We start from the raw sequence: 16,609 nt of genomic DNA on the forward strand, positions 1-16,609 counted from the left end.
GGTTAAATGTAGATTTTTCTGCATTGGTAATAAATGTATCATATTTTCTGTCTCATAGGGATCCAGCTGCGTAAGGTGCAGGAACAGAGGGAGCAAGAGGCCAAGAAGGAACCCGTCGGAAATGACGTGGCCACTATATTGTCACGTCGTATCGCCGTGGAGTACAGCGAATCTGACGAAGACTCTGAGCTGGATGAAAACGAATGGTCAGACTGAGGGACGAAAGACAAAAAATTTTAAAGATTTAAAAACACAAAGTACAGGTTATAAGGTAGGCTTAGTTTAACAGAATTAACATAACTAATGTAGCATGCCGATGTATGACACACTAACAGGACATTGCTCCTGCATTATAAAAAAGGGCTGCGTAACTACAAAGTCTTAAAGAGACAGAACCGGAAACGTCTTACTTTTTGTACGTTCTTTAATTTGAAGCCTTGTCAGTGCAGGAGTTTAATAACAGTTTTGACCCCATGGAAAAAATGCTTGCAGTCGGCTCATCCACACAGCAGGCTGGAATCCGCTGCACTGAGACTATTCATCATTTACTCTGAGTGTAGTGGTCCTACCATCTGTTTTCTCTTCTGCACTTTCTCTTACTCGCATGACCTCATAATTAATAGAACAGCCAGCTGGACAACCACAAAATGCTAAATTTAGCCCTTCTATCCAAGGACTGTTGTCTGGAGGAAAATGCAAATGGATTGAAATTTCAAGCAAATACTCAAAATGTTTATGGTTCAACCCCAAACATAAACATTTTGTGAAGCATTTAAAATTCGCAAAGCAATATTTATGGGCGATTTGCTTAGATAATGTCAAGCACAAACACACACTTGGTGTTATTATTTATATTAGTTTTAAAAAGGTTTTTATGTTTTAGCGTCCCAGAAAATGGAAGAAAAATGTCACTGTATGGACAATCTGAATTATATAAAGGCATCTAAAGCATCCAATGTAATATATATATATATATTCGATTTTAGTGTTCTTTATGTAGGGAATAAAATATATTTTCTGTGTCTAAGGGATGGCAAGAGGCTAGTTGAGTTGAGTATGATAATATTTACCAGATTCTAATTAAAGAAATGTAACAAGTTTGGATGGATTGAAATGAAATGAGTTGAAGGACTTTAATATGATTATATGGTGCATTCCTATTCCACCAATATGTTAGTCACAAACTGTGAATGCTGCGTTTTGTGGGCAGTACCTGGTAGTGGAATTACACATGACTTTAAATAGAACCCTTATACTGCTATAGGTAGTGGGTACTATTAAATATTTTGTTTACGTAGTGCTGTGTTAGTTATGAATTGTGTCTTTAACTGTATCAAGATTATCAATATTTCATAATGTTTTTTCCACCTGATCTTTTCAAGTATGGATATTAAACGGAAACTCTGTTACTTCCGTAATTGATCAGATGCTGGTTTTGTTGGATTTTAGTTTGGTTGTGTTTTAATTGAACCACCTTGCCCTTTGCCTGGGTATTTAAAATGTTAAATATGCTATTTAATCGATCTAATATTTGTACAGAACGAAAGCACTTCAGTATTTCTGCTTTTTTATTTAATCGTTCGCTTTAATGTGCCACTTACACTGGGAGGCTTTGAGTTTAAACTCTCGCGAACGTATCAGCTATCGTGAGCCATGTGTTTAGCCCGTGTTTTGTATGTAAAAAGAATGAAGTCGTTTGTGTTGTAAACATTGTGATGTATAGAACTTACAGACAGCAGAACTGCAAGAGAATCAATGTATCAAAAACATACACTGTAGGCAAATGCTGTATGCATGTACTGACCGCCATTAAAGTGCTTCTTAACACTTGCTTCTTCGTGGTTTGTGGCAACGTACTATATTCCCATTTCATCTTTTTAGTTTTTAAAGGATAATTCCGGTATTTAACACTTTGAGTCTCATTTCTGGTTTGTTTTGGTTGAACTACAGTGATGGTCACTGAATTTTTGACAATGGGTCGTGTCTTGAGTTTTTGACTCGTTAGAAGCGTCTCTTGACTGCTTCAGAATGGAAGTCAATGCACAAACATGTCATTAAAACAACTGTGCTACTCACCGAGTGGTTCGTGGTGTTTGTTGATGTTTAAAAACAAGTTGTGTAGCGAAATACAGTTTCTGTCGTGTTTTATTTGGCATTTTGTAAAATTCCATTGACTTCTCTTGGAAGACTCATTGCTCGCTGATATATCACTCCGCCGCCGGGAAACAGAAAAGGGTCTGTTTACATGTGGTTGTAGTTTTTTCGCTCTGTTTCTCTCAGAATAAATTTTTCCCATATTTGATGGCTCAGTGACCAGCTTTAGGTTTGAAGTTGAGTTCGATTGTGTCTGTCTATACGCTAGACACCGAGCGTACTTGTATGACAAAGTGGTCAGGAGTGTGCTAACGCTTCAGACTCAAATATAGAGCGGAAGTATATACGCGGTTGTGAGGTATCTGAAAAAATAGTTCCACTATAGCAAATAACACGGATTGAAATCATACATTGCGCCAATATATTTGTTTTTAATCATCAACAAACACCACGAACCACTCGGTGAGAAGCACAGTTTTGAAAATGAACGTTAAGTGTTGTTTTAATGACATGTTTGTGCATGGCCATTGACTTCCATTCTGAAGCAGTCAAGAGAGGCTTCTAAACGAGTCAAAAACTCAAGACACGACCCATTGTCAAAATGTCTGTGTCCATCACTGTAGTTCATACAAAACAAACCAGAAATGAGACTCAAAGTGTTAAATACCAGAATTATCCTTTAATAATTTCATTTGTAGGCTGAGTTCGTATACAGTTATATGTGATTGATTGCATAATTTGTTCATTGTGGTTATATTTTGGGATCTGTATTGTTATTCTAGCAAAATGTATGGAAATGTATTAAATCTTTTAAAATTCTGTAAACTATATCATATTTTCATGTTAATTCATGTTTTTTTTATATTTATACATTCTTAAAACTTGTGTATCCTCTGCAGGGTTGTGGGGGGCTGGTGAACTACAATAAGAAATGCAGCAGTATTTAAGTCTATAATATAATCTCTATATTATATATATATATATATATTTTTTTTAAATGAAACCATAAAAAATGCAACCTGTACAATGGTAATGTCCCCTAACAATGTCTAGACTTTTTAAATCATCATCAACTAACTAACCAACTAACTCACATAAATTGAATCAAAGTGCATGACTAATTACTGTTTTAATGACAGCAATCAACAATGAAATAATGATGTATAATCATAATATATCAACTGTGTATTATATAATCATCATCTCCCTTCACGCTTACTGTCTGTCCATCCTTTTCTTGTAACACTTTGTGTCTATTGAACTATAGATTGTATCTTATCACTTTACAGATGCAAGATCATATTACCTGAGAGATAGTGATTTAACAAACTCCCTCATGGAAAGCTTTCTATTCCTGACCTTACCGCTCACCTTTTTCCTATATCATCATTTCACTATTTATGTAAGATACAGGAAATAATCACAAGTTGTTGTGTCACACAAACAGCTTTTTCTTGCTTATGTCTGTTTTTGAACATTTGTGTGTATATCTAATTGATAGAGACATTAAGTAGCGACAGGAGACTGGAGCTAAACAGTAACAGATGAGCTTGTAGTCATACACCAGATGCTCTAACTCACTGTCACGAGTGGTGCCTTTACTGTATTTGGTGGCCTTCAAGATAAACTGGCAATATTTTACAAGTTGTGTAGAAATTCTTAAAATCAAACTAAATGTAAAGGTGTCTAAATGAATAACAGTATCTGTATGTCTGAGAGGTCATATTATGATACAATACAGTATATGTGTTTGCGTGATTCAGTGCTGTTGAGGCGGTCAAACTGTCACCTATCACTCACTTACTCTTATCATGCGGGGGCGCGCGCGCGCCCGGTGACTCATCGCGCTTTTCAGTATAGTGCGTGAGTGAATGAGTGGGCAAGCTCGTGTGGGTAAACCTTCACTGTCATCCCTCTCTCTTTGTGTTCATCTGTTGTGATTCATCGAAACTACCAGTAGGATGCGCAATTCCACACGCATTAGTTCACCATTCATAGGGTGAGTTTATGATTTTTTGAGTGTTTCTGAAACTGCTATCGTTCGTTTTATAAAACTGACGCAAATGTCGTCCCATTAAAATTGTGAACATTGAAACAGTGATGTCACAACCGATGTTTTACCACACGTTTCAGTCGTGACTGTGGAAGTGACAAATTTAGCTGAGCTCAATGCTAATCGTCATATACAGTAACACATTTTCGAACAGTTCCGGAATAACCCCCCAAAAAAAGTTTGCTTAATTGCAAAATAAATGTCTTCATACAGATCAGTCATAATTTTAAACACATTTAACGTTAACTCGAAGTGGTTGGACCTCTCTACTCAACACCATATGAGAGAGGGACATACTGTATGGGGTGTGTTTATAATCACCAGCTGCATCCGAAAGCTCTTAATTGTGTCATTTTATGTATTGGTTTCACAGGTTTTCACAACTTTAACCCCAATCCCAAGCAACAATAGTTTAAAAATCAGAAGAAAAAAATTTAAACCAATACATAAAATTACATTCTAAACCGCAAATCTGAGTATGACACCTACTGAAAAGTCAAGTCTGGGCTTAAGCCTGAGACTAGACAATGGTCATTGTGATGTCATAATGTACTGTAAATGGAACATTCCGTGTCATTGTGGTGTTACATCTTTATTCAGAATCATCTTTATTAATGTCTTTATTCTGCAATCATAAGGCTAAACAGAGAGATATAAAATAATATCTTCCCACTAAAATCATGAAAATGCTACTGAATATAATCTATCAAATTAATTCTTACATTGGCCAAAAATGTAAATTGTCATAACATACACAGCCTCATTTACTGTAGTTCCACATACAGTAAGAGAGACATGGGCTTGAAACAACAGGGGCCTAATTTATAAAGCGTGTGTACGCCAGTTCAAAGGTTGTGATCTATAAAAAACAAACTGGAGAATGTCCGCACCTGTAAGCAAACTTTGAACCATGCGTACGCACATTCTGGACACAAGGGGAATTGGTGACACGGATGGTGAGGTCGTGAATTTAAGTGAGATTGAAAAAAGTAGATTTCAGATGAACAATTGTAATTATTGATGCCGAACACACATTTAATTTCAATTCATATTAGGGGTTGAACGACTTCAAATTATTTAAAGTCGACTGTTATGACATCAAAGTCGAGTTGACGTCGACAAGTTGTTGATGTCAATCATACAAAACACAAGAGATGGGACTGCTTTGCAACATGCCACAATGTATTAGCAGAACATTAATACAGATGCTGATTAGCTTATGTTGCAATTTAAATTTAAAAGTTATACAAATCATATATTGCAACTTAACGTTAACAATGCAACCATAAATCAAAAAAGTATAGTGATTAATGCGACTAGTTGACGTCAAGCTTAAAGCGCCGTGACTTTGCTTTAAGGTCGACTTGTCGACCTTGTTGGTTCAACCCCTACTTCATATGATACGTTAGATCCACGTTATTATTAATATTAATTTAAATCCAGCAGTGTTATTTGCGCTTGTACTGAGTGATATTTGTTTCATATAAGCCTACATCTTTTTGTAAAATCTTAAATCAAAAATAAGTTTTAATATTTAATCAGCGCTGTCTCATCCTCACATTAGCCATGTTTCCATCACCATGATTTTTTTTGCGCATTTTGAAGTATTGCATTGCGTTTTCTATTACTTCTTTTTACCTTATATCTTAGCCTATGTGTTCTTCCTGTTTGTTCTAAAATTATGATGTTAGGCTACTTAATAAATATAACGCGCAAGCACACACACACATTCTGGTTTCCATGTTTTGTGGGGACATTCCATAGACGTAATGCATTTTATACCATACAAACTGTATATTCTATTCCCCTTACCTACCCCATTCCCTAACCCCAACCAGGAACCTTTCTCCTACTTCACATTTTCAAGAAACATCATTTTGTTTGATTTATAAGCTTGTTTCCTCATGGGGACCTCAAAATGTCCCCACAAGGTCACAAAAACACTACTATTCCTATCTTTGTGGGGACAATTGGTCCCCACAACGTGATAATTACCAGGTAGCCTACACAAAAGCAACCACATACACACACACACACACACACACACGCACACACACGGTGTAAAGTGTTATAAATATATAGTTATAATATATAAAAATTAATTTGTATGTAAACATAATAGATTTATAATAGTTTTAGAGCAAACACATAGGCTATAAATATAAGAAAGAAATAATAGAAAACAGGAAAATTATTAAATATTTAATAAATAATATTATATAAAATACATGAGAGTATTGCTCTTATATGTACTTTAGCGATTTATGCTTTAAAAATAATTGATTTACCAATAAAGAACAATACATATACATTACATCGGCTACATCATGCCCACATATCAGTAGCCAAGCCATCTAAACTTTTAATTTATCTAAAAAATAAACGTAACGTGGTAAAAACGCTATAAGAAACATATCATTAAAGATAAACATAGGGGAAAGACTTCGACAGAGCACCGGATCCATAAAAATCACAGTTTAATGCTAAAACACTTTACCCCGATATTGCAGAGCAGTCACTTTTTGCCACCAGTCAGTGTTGCCAGATTGGGCGGGTTCCCGCCCAATTCGGCGGTTTTGAATTTGATTGTGCGGGTAAAAAATGGCTTGGGCGGGTGTGCAAAAATTGGGCTGGTTTTTGATCAGTATGGCGGGTTTGAAACGTGCATTTTTATAGGCTAATTATTTAACAAAAAACCCAAGTGTGCATGTATTTCATCTGACGTTACTAAACACACGCCTACTGCATGTGTTTGTGTTGACTCCAGGCCGATGACGAGTCCGCGTTTAGCCAATCACAAGTGATAGCAGCCAGCCAGCTATCTCAGTCTCAGCGGGAAATCAAGATGTCGAAGTGGGAAAATGTATAAAAAGTTACAGATATGAGTGGGAGAGTGACCCGGGCCTGAAGCAATGGATAATGCCTTTTAAAATCGGAAAATAGCACAACAAAATTTCTGCAACACGGACTCTGGAATGCAACGTATACATTGCTTGTCACACATCGGCCGTGTCTCAATGCGAATGCTGCAGCCTCCGGAGGTCGCATTTACGTCAACAAAACTGTCTTGTTTCAGAATATGAACAATTATAAAGTTGACTTTTATTCTTAGTTAATAGTAAATTGTTGAAATATGCTTATAACTTGCGAATGTAATGGTCAGTTAACTAAAATAAACCAGGCTTGATGACGTATACACTCTGTATATGCAACCTCCGCAGGCTGCAGCCGGATTGAGAAACGGACATCAATTACATGTGGTTGAGCAGTGGATGAATTATCGGAGCATTTCAGGTGAACAAAACCAAATGTTCGGCAGTTATTAAGTCAATTCAGGCACCATGAACTTCAGCCAGACTGTACATAGTTCTGAAAAGTTCAGATGTTAATAGTGTTCTTCAGCATCCTTGCAAGTTCAACCAACAGCCTATTATTGTTCTGCATTTACTGCATAAGGTAAGGCTATTTACGATCTCTCTCTCTCACACACACCTATTTATCAGGAGTAAAAATACATTATTAATAATAATATAAATAGATAAAAATTGTTGAAATTGTTATTAACGAATTGGGTATTTGAATCATAAAACCACTTAAATATACGCTGTAAAAGTACATTGTGCGTGTGGTCGAGGGGGCATAATGTAGCTGTTGTGAACAAGTTATGTCATGTTAGTATGTGGTTTTGTTCTTGTGTCGCTATAGCTATAGTACGGTGCATTAATTGTGGAAGTAAAAATAAACTAAATGCTGATCAAATTAAACCAAAATGTTAATTTAAATAATGGGCGGTTTTTGTGCGTTTGGGCGGGTTTCGGAACAGTTTGGGGCTGGAAACCATCAACTATCTGGCAACACTGCCACCAGTTGGGCTCCGCCCACAAAAAAACCTCATCTCTGTTTGCAAATGGTACTCGACGTTGTCGCAATATGTCTGCTAGTGTCTTCATCAAAAATGCTGCACTCCTTCTTCTATGCACAGCATTCAGTTTGGCAATTACAAGCTGTACGGTAAATACATTAATAACGTGCCCCATCGTGACTACACGCAGTTCTGTCTCCACACCACGCGTACACTGTTTTGTTTACTGTTGGTTACTAGGTACTGTCATTCGCCCAAGCAACTTGATGGAAACGCACCTAATTCGCATTTCTTTGTTTTTTTGCGAATTTTGAAAGATTCACGTTTGGATGGAAACCCAGCTGGTGAGGTCGTGAATTAAGTGAGATTGAAAAATGTCAGACGAACGATTGTAAGTAGGCTATTAATGCCACACAAAAATTTAATTAAAGCAGTGCTATTTGTGTTTGTACCGAGTGATATTTATTTCATATAGGAATAGGACTACATCTTTTGTAAAAATCTTAAATTTAAAATAAGTTTACATATATCAGCGGTGTCTCACCTTCACATTTCAACTTCACAAAACGCATTTGTCGAATTAATTCTGATTAAACCCACGTGACTGACTCTTATGCTGTTGTTGTCTTTACCATATATGAGCCTCGATGTCGTCGGCGTCGCAATGTTGCCTTCATCAAAAATGCTGCATTTCTGTGCACAGCATTCAGTTTGGTAAAAAGCGAGATGGTCCTCACTGCGGAACACAACATCCAGGGGGCGGGGTTGGATCTAGATCCAACTCCTCCCACTTTATATACTTTGTTCCGCCAAATGAACCAGTATATTTGCGTTGTTGCAGCCCGCAATTAGTTGCAACCTGTGGTCACCAACGTTTGCTCTTATCAATTTAAGTGTACGTTTGATTAATAATATAGTTGAGAAAGATTCATAATTTAGAAAGTATCACAGTTAGGTGTAAGGGGAGGTAAGGACACGTTCCCGACAGTTTGATATCACTGAAGGGATTTATTTGTACATTATCCCACTTATTACACAGCTATTCCTATACGAGTAAATATATAAACTTATTTATTTGATATCTTTTATTAGCAAATTTAAAAAAAAGTAAACCTGTTTCCTAATGGCTGTAAGCAAAGACGTTAAAACAAGTTCAAAGTCCATACAAGATAAACATTCAATTTATTAATTTCTAAATAACATGCCATAGCCTATATATCTTAATAATTATGCATATTAATACTGTATCCATTAATAGGTCTTAAACTGCATGTGGTAAGATTACTCGTAGTAGGCTTACCCGAAATGTTTTACTCCAAAACATTATAGCAAAAAACTTACATTTCACCATAAAGGCACTACTTTTATTGTAGTCATAAGTGAAGTTAGTTATTATGTCAAAATAATAACTTAATTTAGTTACGACTAAATGCGGAAATGGTAACGCAGCAACACGTGTATGACGTGTCTTGTGGTAAAACTGGCGACCAATGGGATCTCTGGATCGGGATCCAGCTCCGCCCCTGGATCTAAATCCAACCCCGCCCCCTGGATGTCGTGTTCTGCAGTGAGGCGCTACTGTAAAAAGCTGCACTGCTAATGAAGGAATAACCTGCCCCATCGTGACTACATGGAGTTCTGTCTCCATTTACCACGCGTACATTGTTTTGTTTACTGTTGGTTACTAGGTTACCAATACGTCAGTCATTCGAACAACTTGATGGAAACGCACTTAATGGGCTCTATGCACGGCGGCGCTTGACATTATTTCCGTTAAATCTCAGGATGCTGGACTACTTCCGCCAGTCATAGAGCGCTATGATATGCAGGAACATTGGTTGCCAAAACAGCCAAAATAACACAGCTAATTTTGTTGATGCTTGTTTACTTTACATAACTTATACTCCACATGTACTGCACAGTTTAGGGCTCACTACAGAGACTGCAAAATCAATCTTCACAGAGGAGGAGTTGTTCTCGGGTTAACGTCCTAACTAAGAGAACCTTGGATACAGCTGTGTGAAAGGCTGGATACATTTGGCAGTGGTAAACTAGTAAACTTTGATCAAAGTTGAGTTGATGTATGTAACACTGGTCGTGGAGGCACAGCGACTCCCGTTTACAATATGATTTGGAAGATCATTGACACATTCCTTTCAAACCTACGTTAAAAGTGTTGCTATATTATATATTATTACTGCAGTAAAAGAGTTTATTTTGATGTTGGTGCCTCAATCGCTGGATAATTCTGAAATTACTTTTCAGTCATTTGCGTTGAATGTCTTCACGTTTTGACATTTTTTGCAAGGTACATTTGCAAATGATTCATAAAGTCATACCTCTGCAATTCTTTGAGCGATTGTGTTTTAGAATATGCTCAAACTCTAATGACAGCAATGTGATCGCTGATGCGCTGATAGGGACAGAAAGAGAGAGACCGAGAAAAAGAGAGACCGTGGCTCTGTAGAAATGATCAATGTTATTTGAAGTCGGCTTTTAAAGGACAAAATACCCGAGTATTATGTGGCTATTATACACATTTTTTCAGGACGTTCTTGCAAGCCGGTGGCAACTTGTCCATGACCCGGTACTGGGTCGCTACCCGGTAGTTGAGGACCTCTGCTCTAGTTGCCATCAAACAGAGCTTTGATGTGCAGAATCTGTCAAAATGTAACCACCATGAATGCTCTTTCAAGATGAACACGACACCGCTTTCGGTCCGAAACCACTAGCAATGATCCGACTAGCACACTCTTTTATCCTTTCTCATCACAATGATCCTAATTAATGTTTACTTAACCAAAGTTTAGAACGCTCGTAACATTTAAATATTCGTAATTTTTGGACAGAAACCACAAACTTACCCACATTTGTCGAAATCCGTGAAATCGTGTCAACTCTTCCTCCCACTTTTAGCGTCAGAATAAAATGTTCGAACGTTAAAGGGACACTTCACCCATTTGCATTAAGCTTTGTATAGATAGAACCCCAGTCATGTTTTTGAATGGTCGTGCATGATTTCCTCAGTTGCCACTGAGACTGGAGAAATACAGATTTCAGTGTTGCACTTCCTTCTTTCAATGATGTAAAAATCATCATTTTGCATCATTGAAAGAAGGAAGTGCAATGTCTTTGTTGAGGGAGTAAGACTACAAACACCCCTTTTCTCGGTCAAATAGGCACCAAATTCTAAATGTATGTTACATTTTGACTACAAATATGACACACTTTTAATAAAGATTAATGTTTCTACGGGTGAAATGCTCCTTTAAGATTTTTTGACAGAAACTCTCTGCCCCTGTTTTATCCTGATTTATTAACAATTTATCATTTAGCAACACATATCAGAATTTAACCCACACAAGATGTTTTTATAATTTTGCTACTGATATAATTACATGGAAAAATGATATCTCTGTTTCCTTTAGATTCATATAACGTTGATAACTGTTTGGACAGAAGGAGTTAGGAACGTTAGTGAATGTTTCCATTGCAAAGTGGTGGATTAAGGAAATTATACTTTCAGTGTTAGTAGTAGTATTTTGTAGAAGACACACCAATATAAATGTTATGCAACAAAATTCAGGATTTTATTAAAGGAAGTGAAAGAAATTACTCACCCTGACATCCCCAATTTCTGGGGACGGAAATAAAATAAAGTCTCATTACACAATAATGCCAATGCTTAGTGGGATAAAATTAACTTGATTTTTTCTTACATCTATCTTAAACAAAACCGTGAACTAAAAATAAAAAATGACAACAACTGGGTATTATACAATCTATATTGTTCATTACACCCCATGAGAACCAAAACTGTGGAATCGCCCAATACCATAATGAAATGTAAGCGTATGAAAGTATATTTTGAAAGACGGGAGGACAGAACTTCTAGCCACCACTGCTGTGTCATAATCTTTACAGCACTGGACTCACTGGAAAGTATAACAACTTCTACACTGCTACCCTGTATCTGCATTACCACTAGTTTTAGATAGAAATTGCACTGATAACAGTGCTATTCATCTGTTGTTGATACACTTATGAATTTTATATAATTGTTATCATCAGTACTAACGAAGATATCATCTGTGGTTATACAAACCAAATGTTAGAACAGAAAAAACTTGTATTTTGTAGGGATGCACCGAATCCAGGATTTGGATTCTTAGATTGTTTTTCCACTGAACCGAACCCTAGGCTTGCGCTACGCTGGTCGACGTGACACAGCCGTTGATTACCCACATTGGGTGCTGACGTGGAGATAAGCATTTTTTTTCAGTGAGCCTTAGGGGCGGCTCACATTTCGTGGACGCACCTGGAAAAAACTAGCGCATCACACCGCATCGCTTTTATTATGCATAGGCTTATGGTAATTGTCAAAATAGTTTTTCCCACTTGTCATCCTGGCATAATGTTGCCTATCCTTTTTTTTTACAGTTAAAATCAAATAAAATGAAAAATATACTGCTGTGTGGACGTTGTTTACTTCATTAATGTGTTTTACTGTGTTAATGGAATAAGGATGCGAGTAGGATTCGGTATTTGGTTTCGGCCGAATCTTAAACCGTGGATTCGGTATTCGGCCAAACCCAAAAAATCTGGCTGGTGCATCCCTAGTATTTTGCGATGGGCAACCTTCCGATCTCTCTGATGAAGTAAATACGGAAGTTATTTAAACTGCAATTCATCGACTGGCCACTAGAGGCAGGCTCCAAAAGCGAGTCAATTCTCATAGACCCCCATGTTAAAATGGCCAACTTTACAGTAGAAAATAATGTGTTTACAGCCTGGTACAAAAAGTGTTTTTGGTCTGTATAGCTTATTTTGTGTTTCATGAAAACTGTAAGGGGGGTGAATTTTTTTGTTACTCATCCGTTTAAATTATATTAAGGCTTAAAGTTCTACATAATAAAGGGCGTGGCCACTTGAGTGACTGTTGAACAGGCACTGCCGTCACTAAAGTCGAGCTAGGCGGGCATGGTTTCAGCAACCAGTCACCTCAGTCTCACCCACATCCCGCCTCTTTACCCATTTTCGGATATCCGCAAATGAAGCGCATTGACGCCCTGCCAAAATGGTAACGCCAGGCAATGCCTACTTTAGGGGCTAATCACACCAAATGTGCTTTAAACGCTTGGAAACACAAGGTGCGACGCACTGCCTTTTTTAAAAAAGAGCAGTGCGACACGGTTTTTAATATTGCTAGGCAACCACCTAGTCAGCTGTCTTGTCAATCAAATATTGAAGAGTGAGCGCTCTTTTGCTGTTGACAGTCATATTAGCAGAAACTTTAAAAAGAGGGTGCTTGCTCTGACCTTGTTTGAGGGTAAGAGGTGCACAAACACGCAGGAGAGAGTGAACGAGTAGAGTCCGGTTCTTCAAAGCAACTGCAAACTTCCCTCACCACAATGTAAGGCCCGCCTCTCACATCATTCGATTGGACAATGGAAAGAAGCGAATTACGTCGGCTGCTTTTCCATGTTCAGCGTTCCTTCAAAAAATGCGTGCTGCGACCGGTGGCAAAAAACGCAAGGCGTTCGGCGCACATAAACAGCGTGCATACACTCACTGCCCATAGGATGATATTCAAAAAAGGCGCCTGCTACTGCCATGAACGCGTTTTGTGTGATTGGCCCCTTAAGCTTCAAAAACGTTCTTCAGAAACGTCACGGACACTACGTCCATCTTTTTTTACAGTCTATGGTATTATCTATGCCTTATTAATAACAAATGCAAAACACAAATAGAAAATTAATTTCAATGACAAAAAGTCAAGATACTAACGCAAAATAAATTTTTTTTGACAATCGAAGTGAACATACTAAAAAATAAAACGGTACAAACTCAGAACAGAACTCTGAACGTCACATTTAAGCTATCAGCTGCAGCACATGTTGCTTTTCCCTCATATAGCAATGACGACTCATATAGAAATCTCATTTGTGTCTCTTATTTTAACCCTGGGTTAATTTCAGGGATAAGCCCGCTTCTAAATTACAAGTGTGCAATGATCCTTAACCTAGGGTCAAAAGTGGGGTTTAGAAGAAGATAACCTATGGTTAAAGGATTAGTTAATTTTCTTTAAAAAATCCAGATAATTTATTCACCACCATGTCATTCAAAATGTTGATGTCTTTCTTTTTGTTCAGTTGAGAAGAAATTATTTTTTAAGGAAAACATTCTAGGATTTTTCTTATTTGAATGGACTTTAATGGACTCCAATACGTAACAGTTTTAATGCAGTTTCTAAAACGGTTAGTTCCAATCCTTGATTCTGATTCTTATTCACGATAAAACACTGCTATGACCGCTTCACCTAACAGTTCTGTTTATCACTGCGCCCTTAGCAACAACCTTAGCAACCTCACGTATCGGTTTGTTGTTTTTATTTGAGCTTTCATGCATATTACACATTGGAACACATTTTTGTTCATGGTCAGGGACTATTTTTTCTAGCGGAAGGAATGCTTTTTATTGATTTAACTTCATGAAAGTTGCACTAATATTTTTTTTTACTTTAATATTGTGTGGTAACCGTTTTATAAAAGCAATAAGGTACTTGAGGCAAGTGCTGTATCGTGAATAAGTAACGGCTGAAGGGCCTTGTTAGGCACGACGCGAAGCGTCTCGTAGCTTAATGCCTCTCGTAGCTTATTGCTTACTTAAAATTGCAGTTTCAACAGAGTTTCAAAGTACTCTAAATGATCCCAAACGAGGCAAAAGGGTCTTATCTAGCGAAACGATTGTCATTTTTCGCAAAATATGCCCTTTTAAACCACAACTTCTCGTCTATCTCCAGTCCTGTGACGTGCCAGCGCGACCTCACATAATTGCGTAGTGACTTGGAATGGTCACGTGTTACATATATGAAACGCACATTTGCGGACCATTGTAAACAATAAACTGACACAAAGACATCAATTAGTATCATTGGACATACAACAACGTCGGAACGGTCCTCTTTCTTCACACTTGTAAACACTGGGGTGTAGTTTCGCATACATCATCCGTGACCTCTTGACGTGATGACGTTTTACGTGAGGTCGTGCTGGTGCATCACAGGACCGGAGATAGACGAGAAGTTGTGGTTAAAAATGACAATCGTTTCTCTAGATAAGACCCTTATGCCTCGTTTGGAATCGTTTAGAGTCCTTTGAAACTCCGTAAAAAAAACTGTTAAGTGTTAAGTTAACTGTTAAGTGTTGGGGTCCATTAAAGTCCATTAAAATGAGAAAAATCCTGGAATGTTTTCCTCAAAAAACATAATTTCTTCTCGAGTGAACAAAGAAAGACATCAACATTTTGGATGACATGGTGTTGAGTAAATTATCTGGATTTTTTTATTTTAGAAATTGGACTAATCCTTTAAGCGCAGTGTGAAAAGCCCTAACATGAATCTTAGATGTCAGGTTTTTTTTAACTAACTCACACAGTCATTTTACTAAGAAATGTCCTTGCGTTTGTCTAATTAGCACTTAAGTAGACAGCTAATCATTCAAAAGCATTGAGAAGTCCGGTGTGGTGTAACTTTGACTGCCAGACTAATACAGTTTAAGGGCTATTTAATAGCTGATTTTAACTGCGTCTCACAGAAAAACACAATAAATACCCACAGTTTTTACACTTTACAAAGTATCCCATCTCACAAATTGTGAGAAGGGTATTCTCATTAGGGATGCACCGATACCACTTTTTTGGAATACGAGTACGTAACAGCTTTAGTCATATAATTTAACAAAAAAAAAAGGACTAGTTTTCCAGTTTGTTGTAAACTATGCCTCTTTAGACAACACAAGAGGCATTAACCCCTTACACGCCGCTCAAACATAGACATTTCTCAGACCGTGGTATCGATTCCAGGTATCGGGGGACTTTTAACGAGTATGAGTACTTTAGAAAATGTGGTACCAGTATCGGTATCGGTGCATCCCTAAATCACTTAAAGGAGCATTTCACCCGTAGAAACATTAATCTTTATTAAAAGTGTGTCATATTTGTAGTCAAAATGTAACATACACTTAGAATTTGGTGCCTATTTGACAGAGAAAAGGGGTGTTTGTAGTCTCACTCCCTCAACAAAGATATTGGACTTCCTTCTTTCAATGATGCAAAATGATGATTTTTACATCATTGAAAGAAGGAAGTGCAACACTGAAATCTGTATTTCTTCTGTCTCAGCGACAACTGAGAAAATGATGCATGATCATTCAAAAACATGACTGGGGTTCTAACTATACAAAGCTTTATGCAAATGGGTAAAGTGTCCCTTTAACTGCAGAATCTTCAATTAAAGTATATTCTAGAGCATTTTAAACATGTTTTGACTTCTTATTTTAATAAGAATTATAACTTGTGAACTGAACTTATGTTTAACTTCATTTTTAGTGTTTTGTTAAATGTTTCAAATGAATTCTCCTGATGTTTGGAAATGTGAGAATGAACTTATAGAAAGCAAGTATATGCAATTTCACTTGTTTTCATTCCTCCATCCTTGCATCCCTTTCATGTTTCCTTCCTCAAGGGCATGGGGTTAAGTCCCGAGGAATGGACGCAAAGATGCACAAATAAGAAATGGAAAGCACCAAGTTTGGCCTTGC

General features: G+C 37.2%; 1 protein-coding gene across 3 annotated transcripts in view; it reads left to right on the plus strand.

The window, feature by feature from the left end:
* Positions 1–1,830, plus strand: part of LOC135730754 (actin-binding protein WASF3) — a 46,561-nt gene extending 44,731 nt beyond the window's left edge. For all 3 annotated transcript variants that reach the window (XM_065248662.1, XM_065248664.1, XM_065248663.1), the window contains one exon: positions 59–1,830. In XM_065248662.1, the coding sequence (XP_065104734.1) occupies positions 59–216 (158 nt within the window). In that variant the 3' untranslated portion in view covers positions 217–1,830. The remainder of the gene's footprint in view (positions 1–58) is intronic.
* The last annotated feature ends 14,779 nt before the right edge of the window (positions 1,831–16,609 follow it).

The sequence above is a fragment of the Paramisgurnus dabryanus genome, chromosome 2, assembly GCF_030506205.2.
Source record: "Paramisgurnus dabryanus chromosome 2, PD_genome_1.1, whole genome shotgun sequence".
NCBI lineage: Eukaryota > Metazoa > Chordata > Actinopteri > Cypriniformes > Cobitidae > Paramisgurnus > Paramisgurnus dabryanus.